This window comes from Paroedura picta, chromosome 11 (genome assembly GCF_049243985.1).
Source record: "Paroedura picta isolate Pp20150507F chromosome 11, Ppicta_v3.0, whole genome shotgun sequence".
NCBI lineage: Eukaryota > Metazoa > Chordata > Lepidosauria > Squamata > Gekkonidae > Paroedura > Paroedura picta.
The window spans coordinates 39,980,170-39,998,593 of record NC_135379.1 but is presented as its reverse complement, the minus strand read 5'-3'; the positions used below and the strand labels follow the sequence as shown (position 1 = coordinate 39,998,593).

At 42.8% G+C, this 18,424-nt stretch overlaps 1 protein-coding gene across 2 annotated transcripts in view; it reads left to right on the top strand.

The window, feature by feature from the left end:
• CPNE4 (copine 4) overlaps positions 1-18,424 on the top strand; it is a 206,356-nt gene that overhangs the window by 151,431 nt on the left and 36,501 nt on the right. For both annotated transcript variants that reach the window (XM_077303399.1, XM_077303400.1), the window contains exon 8: positions 5,315-5,413. In XM_077303399.1, the coding sequence (XP_077159514.1) occupies positions 5,315-5,413 (99 nt within the window). The remainder of the gene's footprint in view (positions 1-5,314; positions 5,414-18,424) is intronic.

The following is an 18,424-nucleotide window of genomic DNA, read 5'->3' as shown; positions in this document are numbered from 1 at the left end:
CAATAATGACTGTGATACTGCTTAATTTTTTGATTTTTTCACTGTAAGGAAACTCTCATTCATTGCTTTGGTATGCAAAGAATGTTCATATTTGTAAAGAGCCAGATCTCCTTAACTGTTTGTATTGCCACTAGATGTTAACAGGATGAGGCCCTAAGTATCAGGGGCCATAAATGGCAAATGAAATGTGATTGGCATTTTCAAAAAACCTTCAAGGCAGCTATAAAGAGCTACTAATTTGGTGAAAGGCCTTCTTTGTGATGGCACTTTCATTCATTCATTCATTCATTCATTCATTCATTCAGATTTTTACACCACCCTTCCCTATGGCTCTGGGCAGTTTACATAAAACATTTACATGGAACAATACCAATATAACAATCGCAATATAACAGATATCAATATAACAAATAACAATAACATCTCAGCTAGAATAGCATTTCAACAAACAACTTTGACCAGCCCTTGGTAGGTTTGACCTCTCAGTCTAGTTGGGGACCTGTAGATGTTCTAAGTCAGTTGGCCTCAAGCGAATGCCTGATGGAAGAGCTCCCTTTTGCAGGCCCTGCGGAATTGTGGAAGTACAGGCAGGGCCCTGATCTCTTCGGGGAGCTCATTCCACCAGGACTGAAAAGGCCCGGGCTCTTTGTTGAGGTCCGACGTACCTTTTGGTCCAAGGATCGGTAGCCAGATCGAGGTGGCGGAGCATAGAGCTCTTCTGGGGGCTTTTGAATAGCATCCCTGCACAGGGCCTAGTTTCCAAGCTTTTGATGCCAGATAAAAGCAACTTTTAAAAGCATTCAGGTTAATTAAAAAAACACAACAACTAAATACATCAATTAAAAGTGATCTTGCCCCTCTAACAGCTGCTTTTTCTTTTTACTGTATGCAGCAAATATTTTTGTAATGGGGAGGCAGACACGGAATATATTTTTAATAAATAAATAAGATTGGAAAAACAGTTCTACAAAGAACCCTCCTTGCATCCCCCTCCCCCCGAATTTAGATTATCCAGTCAAAACTGCCTTTAGCCCCACAAGACTAAAATCAGATGCTGCATCCAAAATCAGATTAACATAGGTAATTTGGTCATTTTTTAAAAAAACTTTTGCTGGAGTTTATTAGCAGCCATCATTTTACAGTAGAGATGTAGCTAGAACAGGGGACTTACTTTCTCAGTATGTTTCAAGACAAAGCCTGAATATGAGACTGAGGAAACCGTAGCATTTTCACTCACTTTTTAACTGTACCTCTAAAATATATAAACACAGACACAAAGGGACACATTTCTCTTATTTCTGTCAAACTTGTCACCAAACAACTCTGCTTTGCAAAGAGAAATGTGCTTCATCTGCCTGATTCAAACATATTTTATCCCTCTGAGATACAAAGGTCAAAGAAAAGTGGTGAAAAATGGCCACATACTTACTTCAGTGCCAAGTTCTTCCTCCTCAATCAGCAAAGAATTCCTTCTGACTGAAAAGGTACCAGAATATCCTCCTCAGCAGCTTTTGCCAAAGGGGTGCTTATTAACGTGTGCCAGGTTGTACTTTCAAAGGAACTCCTATATATATAAAAACTGGAGACCAAAACTGAGTTTAAAAGATACTATAAAATGGTAGGGATGAGTAGATCTCTCTGCCTGTAATTTCTCTGTGTATCTGTGTGCAGCCATTTCATTCACCTGGCCTTTTGCTCCTCTCTTTAAAAATTTATTTTTAATTTGAGTAATTTGTGCCCCCCCCAATAGCTATTTTTGTGTGTATTGCTGCACTATTCGCTAGGACATTTCATATATATTTTGCTAAAATGAGTTTTACATTCCTACACTGTCCTGTCATCCCCTTCCCATTCCCAGCCGAACAAATGAATATTTTACTTCATAGTTTCCGTGACATGAAGGGAGTGAAAAAAAGCACAGTAGGGTTTGATTTGACAAGCTGTGCAGGTGAGTGAACAGATCAAATTCGGCAATAGAGCAAGACAACTTTGCGAGCCTCTTTACAAAATGAGGCTTCGTTGTGGCAACCAGCACCAAGAAAAAAAAGTTTACGAGACAGAGTTCTTCTTGGAGTCTCAGCTTTGTTATTTCCCACCATCTTTTAAAGGAAACTTTCAGATTCAAACCTTTCATAGTAACAAAAGTGTGTACATGAGTATTCTTTTCACTTTTGAATAGCTTTGCCTCTTCAAACTTCCCATATTGCCATTAGTTCTACGAGGGAAAAGGCATGCACCTTCTGCCTAATAGGAGAGCTAATAGGAGAGCTCGCTAGGTCAGGGTAAAAGGATTAAAAACCTGCATTCCAGCCCCACACAATCCTTATTCTAATTCAGGCTTGGCACACCTCTAATTTGTCTTTTTAACAGGCTGAGAGGCTGTATTGTAGGTCTTCCAGTATTTCTGACACTCGGCAGGAAACCATCGCCTCTTACTGCTACCCAATGAGCATAACTGTATGGCCCAGGGGTAGTCAAACTGCGGCCCTCCAGATGTCCATGAACTACAATTCCCAGGAGCCCCTGCCAGCGAATGCTGGCAGGGGCTTCTGGGAATTGTAGTTCATGGACATCTGGAGGGCCGCAGTTTGACTACCCCTGGCTATGGCCCGTATATTTCATATGCTTCCTGCTGCTCCTTTTTGAGTGGTGGTGTCTATTTTGCTTAGTTCTATAGTATATCACTGCCTCTGACTTTTCCCTGATCTGCCTGAGTAGACCTTTTAAAAATTTCTTTTAAAAATTTCTTTCCAGTCTACACTACAGGTGTCATTCTTCATGTTTCTGTTCTCTCCTGTGGATCTCAAGAAGTTATATCTGTAAGGTCGTTGGGCATAATGCACAAGTGTAAACATTAGTATGCCTCATAATGTGCCATAACTTTGCTCAGTGCGGTTAGTAAAGCTTGTTTTGAATGACTAAGTATGATCAGACCAGCTACTGCTTATAAATCAGTTTAATACAAAACAGACAATAGCTTTCACAAGCATATAACAATTGGGGGAAGGGATCCTTAGTGACAGGTATCCCAAGAAGACCAAGCCTATGGCCCTGTTTCCATCTGTGAATAGCTGGGTTGTTTAACGTTTATACACACATGTTTATTGCAGTAAGACTTTACAATGTTGGGTATGCATCAATAAAATTTAATGTATGGCGGGCCTATTGGGGTAAAGTTTCTATGTAGTCTTTCTTTTAAATTATTGGAATGGATGGTTAGTTTTAAATATTGTGGATTTCTTTGCTGGCAGGATGGGGTTTCATAACTTGCCTTTGTACATAGTTAAGTCTGAAGAGTCTGAAGACCAGGTGTGCACTGCTTTAGTGCTTTAGTGCTGCAAGTCTACAGCTCATCCCCAAAAGATTGGCCATGGAGGATGATGCTACAGCTGCTGCCAGTGGTTATGCCTGCCCTTATGTAAGAGTGCCTGGGCATCTGTTTGGCATTCAAGGAACAAGAATGAAGCTGCCAAATGTCCTACGATATAACATCTGGAAGTATTTCATGTTCACTGGAAAAAAGCAGTTCTATAGCTCTGTTTCCTATATTCAAGAGAGTAGGGCTTGCAGGGGACACAGCTTGACCCAATCTGTTTGTCAGGCATGAGGTGGCTTTGTTAAGCTATGATATGGCATGGCAGCTGGCGCACCGCTTTCTGCATCCCCATGGGGAACACATTTCGACAATGGACCTGGTCCACGGCAAAATGTGTCCCCCTAGGGAATGCCACCGTGGCCAAATGGTTCCACTGGGGGGGGCAGTGCAGGGGGTGATTCATTTTACAGGAAGGCAGGATTGTGCGAAACTGCAATCCTGCCTTCCTGCAAAACAGAGTACAAAGCCCCAGTTGACCCTGCAGCACCGTGCAATACCATGGAGCCCAGTTGAACATATTTGGTCCCTCCCCAGCCACCATAGCATGAGCCTTCCCCAGCCTAGCCTATGATGGCAGCCACGGGGAAAAAGGGAACGCTGAACAAGCAGCATTCCCTTGCCTTGGGCCATCGGAGATCCTACAGCAGGTTGGGGCTGGGAGGTGGCCGGGATGGTGGCAACATCATGCGTATGCGGGGATTAGCCCCGCTGCCATGCCACTGCCAGCCCGGCCGTTTCTCCCCATGCATAATCAGTCTGTGGGAACAAGTTTTGCTGTTTATATGACTGTAGCTAAGGCAGGCTCAGTAGGCTGGGGCTGACAGTAATAATCAATGGAAAAATGCTTTTAATGTGCCTTTAGTGGAAATGGGCACTTATTCTCTATAGCAGGGGAAATATCACTTAAGATGATTATGCTCCACTAGGTCATGTTTATCAGTATGAATCTGCAGTTTTTAAAAGTTTGTTCTGTGTACAGAATAGCTGATGGGAAGAGTTTGATATGTTTTTATTTTGTTGCCACCTAATCATCTTACTAGCATTTTTCACGCAGGTGAAATGTGTTTCATGCTCCTACCCAGAGGCAATTACATTAGGTATGATTTCAATCAAGATCCTTGGAGTTGGGGAAGAGGAGAGGAATGATTTTCTCTCTATTCTGCACCTGTTACAGCCCTGTGTCAGCACAGCCTACTGAAACTAGGTAGGAATGGAACAGCAAAGATCTAGAAGAGGAGTGGCCAAGCTGTGGCTTTCCAGATGTCCATGGACTACAACTACCATGATCCCCAGGAGCTCAGTAAGTGTACTCCATGGACTTCTGAAGAACCATATTTTGGCCACCTCTGATCTGAAGCGGCTGCTACCATTCTCACCTGGCCCTGGCTCATTCACCAATTGCTGGCTTTTTAGAGCACTCTCAAAATTCTGTCTTGGATCAAGACTAAATTTTCCACTAACAGAAAAGTTGGGATAATTGCTACCAATTCCCCATTCCTGCTGAAGACCCTTGATTCACTTTATCATGCTGTTCTTGAAGCATTTTGGGGAGAGTAGTTGGCTCCAACTCGTGATGGGGGAGACAAAAAAGCTCTATTCCAGTGACAAAAATGCTTTCTGCAAGCAGAAAATTTAGTATGGATCTAACCCTCTTGGAACTAGTATAATGTATATAAGTGTGTGTGTTTGGGGAGGAATGTCTTGCAGCTTCCTTATTGTGTTAAAGTGGGATCCATTGTCCTTCGTATCTTTGGCATGTATTCAACCTTGTGTGCATGGAACACTGATTATCCCATGTTCCTCTCTGTTGCTACAGCCTCTGCTGACCTGCAGAAAGCTTATGGCTGAGATCGAGGGACCCAGGCAGAAGAACGGCTACTTGGGTCAAGGAGCTGCTCACTTTTAAGGAGAAATAACAGTCTTATTTCTGTCTTTCAGTGCATAGTTTGGGATTGGGATTCCAATGGCAAGCATGACTTTATTGGAGAATTTAGTTCAACATTCAAGGAAATGCGAGGAGCGATGGAAGGGCGACAGGTATGTCCTATGAATATTGTGTGACTTGAAGGCAGCAGCAGAATTAAAATGTTAAACTGCTTTCCCACTTGAGCAGTCACATTTTATTTGTGTGATGTAAATATCCAAGCCACTGTTTCTTTGAGTTTCTAAGAAGGCATAGTCATCAAGTTACATGAATCTGGACTTATCAGTCAGTGGCATGGACACAAGTTCTAAATGCCCACAGGATGGCTAACCATTTGTTTGCATTTGAATACAGAATGTCTGCATTCCGAGGTGCAGAATACCTTTTACGAGCTCTACATTTCATATACTTCCTACCCACAGAGAACAACATGGAAGATGCTAGTTCAGTGGTTCTCAACATCGGAGTCAGGACCCCTTTAGGGGCCAAACAACCCTTTCACAGGGGTCACGGCAGGGCGACCAGCTTGGAGGGGGGCCACTGCCAATGTTGCCGCTCCTCCTGAAGGCGCCCACCAATTTATATACAATTTATAACCAATGTATTTGCAATCATGAACAATGGATCTTCACACCATTGGTCAGTTTGGGTTTAATATCTGTGAAAGAACCCTTGCATAATTTTATGGTTGGGGATCACCATAACATGAGGAACTGTATTAAAGGGTCAGGGCATTAGGAAGGTTGAGAACCACTGTCCTAGTTCTTTTGGTGGTCCAGTCAGGTGTTCTCACACTCTGTATAGAAACAGGCTGATTAATGTGTTAGGTGTGCTGATACCTGACATTATATACATAAAAAACTTATACGGTCAAGCATTTACAGTGGCTTCCATCATGCCTGTTTCAACCCTAACAGAATTTTCAGCATGCTGTAAAGTGTTTTGTTTCTTCGATGTATTAGTGTGTGTGTGTGTGTGTTTATGTGTGAAGAATGTAAGCGGTTGTTTGCTTTCCTTCCTGCCCCCTTCTTTTTTGTTTGCCATTTATGTGCTAAAATGTCACTTGCAGTTTCAATAAGAACAGGAGCTGAGCTAAATTTTAATTGGAATTTTTGAGCAAGCTTCTTATTCCTCCCTGGGTAGCTGACCTCCTACTTCTGAGGGCCAGCTTATTAGCAACCTTTAGATAAAATAAAAAAACCCTTTGAGTTTGCTTCAGGGAAGGATAGAGAAACTTCTGACATGGTGTGCCATTGTATGTTCTATTGTTCTCTACAGCACTGACACTTAATGCCTTATGGGAAAAGAGCATATTTCTTTTTTTCTCCACTCTTCCTCTTCCCACCCTCTCCTCTTGAAGGAAAGATTGGGGAGGGGGTTCAACGTGAGTAGGAAATGTTTTCCTGCACGGGCTATGTTGATTATATGCTGAGGTCATTTCGATCCATTCTCCTCTAACCATATGACGCTGAGGCGAGCATTCGTAAGGATTCTGCCATTTTTAAAATTTGTTTTATTTATTTTTCACATTTCTATTCCATCCTTCCCCAAGGACTCAGGAGGGAGAGGAAATAAAGTTCTGAGGTGGAATTAGCGATATGGTGTCCAGATGTTATTGTCCACATGAGGGGTAGTCAAACTGCGGTCCACCAGATGTCCGTGGACTACAATTCCCATGTGCCTGATGGGAATCGTAGTCCATGGACATCTGGAGGGCTGCAGTTTGACTACCCCTGGTCTACATAGAAAGGCCAGTTGGTATTTGTTGGTATCTCTATGGGCCTCACCCACAGGTTTGATGGAACTGTTGTGTCTTATGGGCCCTGCAGAACTATTTTAATTCCCACAGGAACCTGATCTAACTCAAGAGAGCATTCTACCCAGCAGGCACCAGGGCAGAGAAGTTGATGAAGTGACCTTGGGCCAATCACTGTCTGTCATCCTTACAGGGTTGTCATAATGATAAAATAGGGAAAGAAACATGTTTACCTCCCAAAGTCCTTACAGGAAGAGCTAGATAAAAATTGCAAATCATAACCATAATCAAGGATGCTGATATTCTAATAAAAGCTGATTCCTTTCCTATACGCGTTAATGCCATTCCCCCAGCATCCAGAGGTCATTTTGGCATTCTTGATATCTACTTCTGTGCTTTCCCCTTATACACAGTTGATCAGAACGTCTTAAAAGGGTCACAGATTACAAGAGGTTTGGAGGGCTGATGGTGACATAAGTTGTCTTTTCCCACCACTGCTTTCATCTGTGGGCCTCACAGGAGAAATAACTTGGCAAAAGAAACCAGTGGGTAGACCACAGGCAACAGAGCATCCCTCTCGCATTGCTTTCAGCTCAAAAAACATTTAAGCCTTTTTTTTAAAAAGTCTTTAAGATGCCACAAGACTCCTTTTTATTTTTACTGAGCAGTTTGTAGATTTTACTGTGTAACTATTTCAAGCTTGCTTTCCTTTATTTTCACCTCAACTGCAGCCTTCATTCCAGTTTCCCATATTCGGGCCATACTGGGTGATTCCCCTTCTCCCGAAGCACATTGCAATTACAAAACATGTGGTCTGATCCAAGCGATGTGTTGGCCTTTCCCAAGGAGAGTGGGCCGCTTGCAGTGTAACAGCCATGCATAATGCATGCTGACCTGCATTACTCTGCCTCCTTGGAGATGAGGAAGAGGGAAAAATTCATCTTTCCCACTCTCTTCTGTTGTCTGTCCAGCCATCTGACCAAGGCCCCAGGCACTGGTCTTTCGAGAGAGGGGACAGTCTCATCCAAAAAGTTAGAGGTGAAAGTAGAAATGTTCAAACCCCTATCAGCTCAACTCATGGTCTGTTCAGTGGTTGCAAACAAGGGGGTGTTTTTTTTGAAGATAGGTTGGGCTGTTCATCAGCCTGTTTGTACTTGCTTCCCTGTATCCCTTCCTAACCATGCAGAGCAGCTCAACTGGCTATTTGCACATGTGCATTCTTGCAGACCCCAGCTGCTTTCTTCTATCCCCCACTCTCCTTACCGCATAACTGCTCTGTTCAGCAGTCAGCTGTTTAAACAGATAATTAAAACAATAATAAATTGTATAAATCAGTCAACCAGATGTTGTGTTTTAATAAAACCCTTCACTTCAGCATCTTTCCTCATAGTCTCTATAGATGCTGGTGCCTATTGATGGGTTTGAAAAGTCCAGGGCCTTTTCAGATAGTATTTTGTAATCCGTTTTGGTAGCTGGTTGTGAATGGATTTTTTTGGTGTCGTTTCAGACACAACTGTTTTAGCAACCTTTTCATTAAAAGCTGCTCGCATCCAGGTAGCAAAGCATGATTTCTTCCCTTTTCACCTCTTCTTTGCACTTCTGAATCCTTGTATTGGGCTCTTTAAAATGTCTCCAACACTTCTGGTAGCACGGCACTTCACACCCCCACACACCGTTTTTCGCCACACAATCTTTCTTGCATTTTTTTTAAATGTTGTAAGTCAAGTGCTACAGCGCTAGACCAATATAGCACTTCAGTGCTACAGTGACCCCATTGAGATGCCTTGGCATCACTGGAAAACATGGAGATTGTGGCAGTTGTTGCATGGATACATGAGGAGAGAAGTAGCTCATTGGACAGTGGGTGGCCAAGACATCAGTGATTGTTGTTACAGAAGTTGCCAACAACAGTTGCAATCTCAGTGCATCTTAATAGAGCCAAGGCATGCTGCTGTAGCAATGTATTGGTTTAGTGCTATAGCACTCAACTTAGAATGTTAAAAAACTAAGAAGGACATTATGCAGCAAAAAAGGGCAGAGAAAAACACTTCAGAGACAGCTCATTAAAGGAATAAACTTTGTTGTATGAAACTTTTGCTTGGAACTGGGCCAATAAAAGATAACATCCAGTTTAGAATGGGAAGTGAAAGCCTGTTCACCAGGCATTTGCAGTGGTTTGGCATGAATCAAACAAGCTAGGTGACCAGCTTGTGCATCCTTATCACTTTTGAATATGGTAAGTTCGATTATCAAAAATGTTTTTGGCAAAATTCAAGGTCTGCAGCACAGGAATATTAAAAAGCAGCTGTGTCAATTCCAAAAAGAGAAGATAAACAAGGATAGCTTTTACAACGAAACGTGTTTGTGGTTTTTCCACAGTTTCGCTGCTTTCACCGCATTCAGCTGTGATGGATCCCATTCCATCATAATGAACCAAATTGGCACCTAAAATCAATCACTGACTAAAGGCCTTAGTAAATAGAATTAACAGCTTGTTAATAATTCCATTTCAGGGTATTAGATTTATCCTCACCGATCTGGATTACAGAAAGTTGTTGAACTTGATAATAGATTGACCTGTTTCAGGCTAGAAATAGCCTTTCGTATGAGTGTACAATACTGAAGTCTTTAGGTTTCATCAAGTCTCAAAAGAAAAATCAAAAATTCATCACTTGTATGTTGTCTTTCTATTACTGTGATGTTCGTTAAGAGAGAAGCAAAAATCTTGCCCATAATGGCTAGCTATGAATTTCTTAACTGCAGAAATTTGAACTCGGCCCTTTCCCTAGTCTACTCTGTTCACAATGACACATTATGCACAGTGGCTGCTACGCCGGGCAGCTGCCGTGCCATTGCGGTGGGGCAGGATGCCCCACTGTTCCCCATGTATGAATGGGGTAGGGCTCCCCCAGTAGAGCGCGCGCACACGCTGTACACCGGGGCCAGGAAGCCCGGGACACTGCCAGGTAGCAGCCGGGGGGGAGTAGGGAGGGGACTCCACCCCCACATGCTACAGTGTGGGCAGAGGGATGCCCCTGAAAGCTCCGTGACTCCATAGAACTCGCAGGGGCATGTGGTGTCCCTACAGGGACACCATAGGTCGGAGCTGAGTGGCCCTGCATACCTGAGGGACTGCTTGTCTCCTTATGCCCCCATAGTGCTCTTCACTCTGCAGGTTTGAATGTGTTGGTGGTCCCTGGTCCCTGAGAGGCACACCTGGCCCCAACCAGAGCAAGGGCCTTTTCAGTCCTAGCCCCAACCTGGTAGAATGAGCTCATGGAAGAGCTGAGGGCCTTGATGGAAGTATCAGGGCATTTCCTCACATTGAAAAAAATAGTGTTACACCAATGAAATGGCGTAGCGCTAAAAATAATCGCACCTCCAGCCGTTCCCCACCTTCTGGCTCTCTCACTTTCATCTGACGCCTTCTCACGCTGCTTACACTCCATATGCCTGCTTGAAATGGCGGAAGAAAGCAACGTGCTTTACACGTGACTGTCTTCCTTCTGTCAATCAAGCCAGACAACCTAAACAGAACTTTACCTGGCTCTAAGTTTGCAGCCATTTGCGTCCACTGTTCTGAAAAAGGAAAATATCTGATTTGATGGATCACAGAATCATAAAACTGGAATGGTCCCTATAGGCCATCTAGACCAGCCCCCTGCTCAATACAGGATCAGCCTAAAGCATCCAAGATAAGTATCTGTCCAGCTGCTGCTTGCAGACTGTCAATGCAGACTGTCACCACCTCCTTAGGCAGTTGATTCCACTGCTGAACTACTCTGACTCAAAAATGTTTGTCCTGATACGTAGCCGATATTGTTTTCCATGTAGTTTAAACCCATTACTGCGGGTCCTATCCTCTGCTGCTGTCCTATCCTCCCTGCCCTCTCCTAGGTGACAACCTTTCAAATACTTAAAGACAGCAATCAGGCCAGTTTGAGTTCCCATACTGTTGGCATTGCACTGTTCTTGACAGAATATGCAGAAAGGATTTCGATACGAGATTTCCATAAAGCCATTGAAAGGTCCCTGGGCTATTCCTTTCATTAGCTAAAGTGAACTAGAGGGATTTCAAAAGTAGCCTTAAAATAAAGACACACCTGGACACCTATTAGCAAAGGGAATATTATGCAATAGAAAATCTGTCTCTGTAGTAGGAAAAAAATATTTCAGTGCATGTTCAAAACCCTCGTACATATGGTCTCCATGGAAATTTCCAGAAGGTGATGTTAATTTACGTGGCTCGCTTGTATATTGTTTATTAAAATGTAGTCATGCGAACATTGTTTGATCTCTGGGGTATGGAGAAATATGGCTGAGGTGCTTAATTGGATTATTAATACTATAATGGACAGTTTATGGTCCTCTGTTTTATGTTTCTTAACTATAATAACTATAGAAAACAGCCAGAGCTGGAATAATATCAAAGTTCATCATGTGTGAGCCCAATGAGTTAGATGTTTTACATGCACTGAAAATTTGAAATTGTGTTCTGGGATTGCCTCCATGGTTGCCATTTAGTTTGGAATTGCCATCATGTATTTCCTCTGTTCGAAAGATAATCCAGGTGCCATTATTCACTGCTCAGGGAGACACCATAGCTCAGCTTGCATGCGGAAGGATCCCAGGCACTCTCTAGTTAAAATAATCATGTGATATATGATGTGAAAGACCTCCACCTGAGATCTTGGGGTGCCACTGCCAGTCAGAATAGACAATCCTGGGCCTATTATGCATGTATCAGTTTTCATCAACCCTTTTAGAAGAAGAAGGAGAGTTGGTTCTTATATGCTGCTTTTCTCTACCCGAAGGAGTCTCAAAGTAGCTTACAGTCGCCTTCCCTTTCCTCTCCCCACAACAGACACCCTGTGAAGTGGGTGAGGCTGAGAGAGCCCTGATATTACTGAAGAAGAAGTAGAGTTGGTTCTTATTTGCTGCTTTTCTCTACCCAAAGAAGTCTCAAAGTAGCTTACAGTCACCTTCCCTTTCCTCTCCCCACAACAGACACCCTGTGAGGTGGGTGAGGCTGAGAGAGCCCTGATATTACTGAAGAAGAAGTAGAGTTGGTTCTTATTTGCTGCTTTTCTCTACCCAAAGAAGTCTCAAAGTAGCTTACAGTCACCTTCCCTTTCCTCTCCCCACAACAGACACCCTGTGAGGTGGGTGAGGCTGAGAGAGCCCTGATATCACTGCCCAGTCAGAACAGATTTATCAGTACTGTGGCAAGCCCAAGGTCACCCAGCTGTTTGCACATGGGGAAGTGGGGAATCAAACCCGGCTCGCCAGATTAGACGAGTCCTAACCACTACACCAAGCTGTTTTAAAAAACATTTTTTTAATATTCCCATTTGTGTATCTGCTGTGATACTGCATTGCTCCCCCCCCCCCCCCCCCAGTAATTATGCACCTGAAAAAGTTCTGACAGTAACTCTGGGAGGGGGAATTTCCTCTGTTGTGCTGCAGTATCACCTGACCACCACTCTGGCACATGCTGCCAGCAGGGCCTCATAGAAACTGTAGTCCATGGACATGGAGACCGAATGAGAAATTTCCGTGGGGATACACGGGCTTTTGAATACAAGATGGAGGTTAGCATTTCAGACAGCTGCTGAGCCAACACGAAGTAGCATCAGGCTTTGGCAGCCTGATAAACTATCAAGCAACAGCCCCCCCCCCCATGGTCTCTGATCAGAGGTAGACTGCCCCTGCAAGTAATTAATTGTGTGATGTTCTACAGAGAAGCTAGTTTAGTAGGCTCAGGAGTGTGCAAGGAAGGCTGCAGGAAATGCCTTTCAAGTCTCACTCCAAAAGCAAAGGAGGGAATTTCATTGCTAGGCAATGCCACTCACATTCCAACTACTTTAGTTTAGTCCTCTCAGCCAGCCTCGATTAGGATTTCAGTTGCAGTTTCATTCAGAGCTGCAGCCAGTTTCTTTAAGGCAGAGACCCTGGGTCTGCATAAATCCAGCTACAAAGGACTGATTTCTGGGGCAAATCACTCTAAACTCCACTCAGCTACCAGAGAGCCACAGTAAGGTGACCAGATTGTTCCACTTCTGGAGGGACATTTGGGGGTACTTGGCAAATTGTACTTATGTTGAAATTAAAAAAATATATATTACAATAGTATTTTTGCATTCTATGCGTTCTATGAAACTTTTTGTTGCTCCATATAGACCAAATTTTTAATCAAGAACCCCCCCCCCCCCGAGTCAATGGTGTCCCGCTTTACCAATGTTAAACTCTGGTCACCTTGGGGACCCAGAGTTAAGGTAAAGCCCCTTCCTTCCTGAGAAAAAGCCATATGAAACACCCAGGCTGTCCTTCATATATTTTGGGCAATAAAGCAATAAATTTGGCAAGGTTACCAGGGAGACTGAATCAAATTGCATGTTCATGTGATCACTAACACTGAGGAGGCAGAAAACCAGCAGCAGGTGCCTCGAACTCCCATTGGTGGATGAGGGACTGTGAGCAGAAAAGGGGCTATCACAGGCACTCAGGGTAGGAAACCAAAAACACACTAACATTTCTGCATTAAAAAAAGCATCCCCAGTACCATCACACAAGAAAAGTCATTGCAAAATTAGTTTTAGATACTGCATTGAAATAGCGCAGTCTATGAAGAAGGGCTGCCATGCATAATCAAAAATACCATGGTGGGTTTCATGCAGCGAAAATAGTCTCATGTGCAGAAACAAAAGCATCTTTTGGGGCAGACTTTTTGTGAGGTTTCTTGTCATGCAAAATACACCCTGTTATTGATAGGTATGACTCAGTATAAGACAACTTTGTCGGTTCAAGCCTTTGCTTTATGGCTTTTTGTCAACTTAATGTGACTGTAGCTTTTGGCATTCCAGTGTGAAGAGTCAAAATCCTGCTGAAGTCTCTAAGGGCTATTGACCCTTTCCATTTCCTTGTTTTTCTTCTGCTTCCATTTTAATTAATGAGCAACCCCATTGGGCACAACCAGGTAGTTCCAGTGTTCAATCAGCACCTGTTCGGCACGGCCATGACTGCCAGCATCCATTGCTGAAGCATTTTGCACCAGCTAGTATTAAAAGGTCTACTGAAATCAAAGAGGCCACATTTGTAGAATATATTCTGCATTAACTGGAGAGCAAGTGCCCTTGGAACACTTCCAAAATTCCCAGTCCTTAAAATAACAATAGAAGTGTAGAAACCTTTTTTGCTTCTTCCATGTTATCTTCGTAAAAATAAAGGGAGTCCTACTTTTCCAACAAAATTCTGACCGACATACATTTAGTCACATCACATTAACCACTATCTAATGGAGTCTTCAACTCCTAAATTGTGTGTTTTCCCAAGGTTTTCACTGGGCAATCTGTTCTCAAGGCCTGACAGCATCAGAGCTTCCTTGGCTATGAAGAATCTGTTGTTCAGGGAGCTAACAGGCAGCAGTGCTAGATGGGAGAGCTGGAAAGGTCTGAGAGACTATTAATCTGTGGTTGTATAAAGACTCATATTATGCTCCAAAAATTAGTATTGAATTTTAGCAAAGAAGCCAGGTTCTGCCCTAGAAGCTTGCAGTTGAAATTAGCTCCACATGCACATAGAATTACTGGTAATATAGTCCCAGTACAGTGTTACTGTAGTCTAAACCCATGGAAATGAATGGGATCAGATTGGAATATCTCTGCATAGGGCCACATTGCACATTTATATGTCTCCATTGGATTTGTATTCAACTTTAATTGGGGGAAACCATCATTTAGATCTCATGGGGCAAAGTATGAACGGGACAGTCTTCTAGAGATCATGGGGGACAAGAGTCACAGGAACAATTCCCAGGAAAATGTGGTCCTTTGTTAGTCTATTACCCCCATTTGGGTGGAAGGGGATAATTTTTCAACGTGAATAATTGAGCTCCAGGGCAAACAGGGGAACATTCCTTTTTCTGAGCTAGATACGGCTTGGAAATATGTCTTGTCAAATTTGTCTACTTGCTAGTTTGTTCACCATGTTCCAAGATGACAGTATTGAAAATGTTGCTTGGAGAACAAGTTTTAATGAGTGTTAAGGCACACAAGCAGCAACTAGTTTGGCTGTCATCAGAATCTCTGAAAGAAGAAATGCAGTGCCAAGGAAATGCAGTGAGCATTTGCAGAGGTTTATGGGGGGGGGGGGTTAACAATATTCAGCAGCAGCAGATATCCCTGTGTGTGATGATCTGGAGCTTACAAACTACAGAGGACCTGATTCTTAGCTAAGTTGAGACTTAGCTAAGTTCAACTTCATTAGAAATAAACTTTGCACATAGCTATCATGTTAGGGCAAAGGTCTGAAGTCAAGCCTTCTCTCTGACAACTAATTTGGATGAGCAGGATCTTTTTGATGTGGAACATCTACTGGCGCGGTCCCCCAATGGAAGTCTACGGACATGACATCCGTAGTCCTGCTGCAAACTTCAGTTCAGAAACCAAACAGCAAAATTCACAAGGAATTTTTCTTTTGGGTCAGTTCATATCCATTCCTACACATATTTATAAATTGTTACTTTTAAGTATGTCCACATGTGGTTTGTTTTATTCCATTTTTAAACTTTGTACATGTTGTTGAAGATATTTAAATGAACCTGATCCTAAACATGTTCCATGAAGTAACAATGCAATCTTAAGCAAAGTTAAAGGTAAACGTATCCCCTGTGCAGGCACCAAGTCATGTCTGACTCTTGGGGTGATGCCCTCTAGTGTTTTCTTGGCAGACTCAATACAGGGTGGTTTGTCATTCCCTTCCCCATTCATTGCCGTTTTACCCCCCAGCAAGCTGGGTACTCCTTTTACCGACCTCCGAAAGATGGAAGGCTGAGTCAACCTTGAGCCGGCTGCTGGGATCAAACTCCCAGCCTCATGGTCAGAGCTTCAGACAGCATGTTGGCTGCCTTACCACCCTGCGCCACAAGCAAAGTTATACCTTTCTAAATCAACTGAAGTCAACAGATTTAGAAAGGCACAATCCTGTTAAGGATTGTACTTCAAGGCTTGCTTATGTGTCCCTTGATTTATTTCTGTACAGTAGATGAAATTTACAGTTCCATGGGTTTCTGATGCATTTGTGTGGGGCAGAGCATTACTCCAAGAAGACTGAGGCACCCTCTCCAGAGTCAGAGTTTAATAGAGTTAGCTTCATAGAGTTCCCACAAGGAGCATCCACTAGCATTGAAGAGAATGCTCAGCAGCTAGGCATGTGCACTTCTGTATGGGGATATTGGAATCTCCATGTCATCAATGAAGCAATAGGACTGAAGCACTTATTTGAAGTATAATCCAAATTTGACTTTCAAGAGCCAGAGCCATTGATTGCTTGATTGCTGGTGTTTTTGACTTCAAGCTGTAAATTTTTTTTTTTGAAAATGCACATTTATTGCTCCAAACAAGATTTATTCCTTAACTTCTTTAACACCAGTGAGAGAAAGCTGATAAAGTGTAAATTGTCAATTTCAAGCAATTTGAGAATCCTGCATTAATGGGTCTTCCTTGGTGTAAGTAGTGGATTATTTACCCTCTGGGGAACATTTTCCAGCTCTTAAACAGCATAACACAGATTAGTAGTTTATAAAAATCAGATGAATTCACTTACAGATCACAAGCAGTGATGTGTGATAATATCAACAAAATGTACATTTCATGCAGCAGGGTAATCTGCTGAAAAACAAATTTATATTGACATTGAGATGGTAACGTCTTTTTAAAAAAATAAGCATTCTGAACCAACCAGCTGGAGGAGTAAAGCCTACATTTGTTTCTTGGTAGCCTAACGGTTTGCACAAACCTGATATTTCAGTAATAATCTCTCATTGAAGGCTAGTAATCAATAGTGTCAATCACTTTTGCTTTAACAATGGTTCTCAACTAAGTGGAAAATGCCAGGGATCTTGAACTAGGGGCTCTAGCACCCAGTCCTTATTACCCTATCCTCCATACCTACTATGGCCCCTAGTAGGTTTACATAATGTATTGAGTGTGGTTCCCACACAAGGGGCGTTTTGGCACCTTTGAGCCTATATATAGGGGGAGTGTTGGTTTCTCTTTTGCCAGTTGTGAGTTGACCGAATTGCTGTTATAATAAATATTCTTGTTAAAGTGGTGTACATGACATATTTCAGCATGCGTCCAGGATCTGCATACCTGGGTGGTCAACTCTCAGAGGATATCCCCCCTGAATAGCATTGTGCTCCACAAATTACAACCTGCCAGTAATCCCTGGCCCCAAAGAAGTGCAGTTGGCCTTGACCAGAGCCAGGGTCTTTTTTGCCCTGGCTCCAGCCTGTTGGAGTGAGTTGCCAGCCAAGATCCAGGTCCTACCGAAGTGCACAAAGTTCCAAAGGGCCTGCAAGACAGCTCTCTTCCACCAGACATATGGTTGAAGCCAACCCAAGCACAATGGACCATCAGAAAGCACCCCTCCTCTACTTCCCCATCCATTCTGAAATCAGGACATAAAATAGACACCAGAATTCTTCAGATTCAAGTGGTCAGAACTACAGCACTCAAGAGGGTTTTTAGGTTAGGAAATTTTCAAATTATTGTCTCTGAATATTTTATACCTATTTTGTATATGTTTTTATTGATGTTAGCCACCCAGGCCTATTGCCAGGGAGAAGCAGTTAATAAATCTAAATAATGATAATAATGGCTTTCTCCCAAAATCAGGAGCCTTTGTCAATTTGAGAATCTGCAAGGAGGTTCTCCATAGTCCATGAGGGGCCACCAGGGCTTCCCCAGGCCTCACAAAGGTTGGCGGAGCTTGGTCTGTTTAGCCTAGAGAGGAGACGATTGAGAGGGGATCTGATAACCATCTTCAAGTATTTAAAGAGGTGCCGTATAGAGGATGGAGCAGAGTTGTTCTCTCTTGCCCCAGAGGGACGGACTAGAACCAATGGGATGAAATTAATTTTTAAAAAATTCCATCTAAACATCCGGAAGTAGTTCCTGACAGTTAGAGCAATTTCTCAGTGGAACAGGCTTCCTCAGGTTGTGGTGGGTTCTCCATCTTCGGAAATTTTTAAACAGAGGCTGGGTAGTCATCTGACAGAGAGGCTGATTCTGTGGAGGTTCAAGGGGGTGGCAGGTTACAGTAGATGAGCGATAGGGTTGTAAGTGTCCTGCATAGTGCAGGGGGTTGGACTAGATTTATTTTATTTGTTTGTTTGGTTGTTTGTTTATTTATTTTATTTATATAGCGCCCTCCCCGAGGGCTCAGGGTGGTTTACAGGAAACAGGAAAAGATACAGATAACATATAGTAACAGGTGATAGCAGTAATAACATTATAACAATAATAACATGATCATAACAATAACATTAGAAAATAGAAATTGCAAGAGCCTCAGCTCAACGCTTACT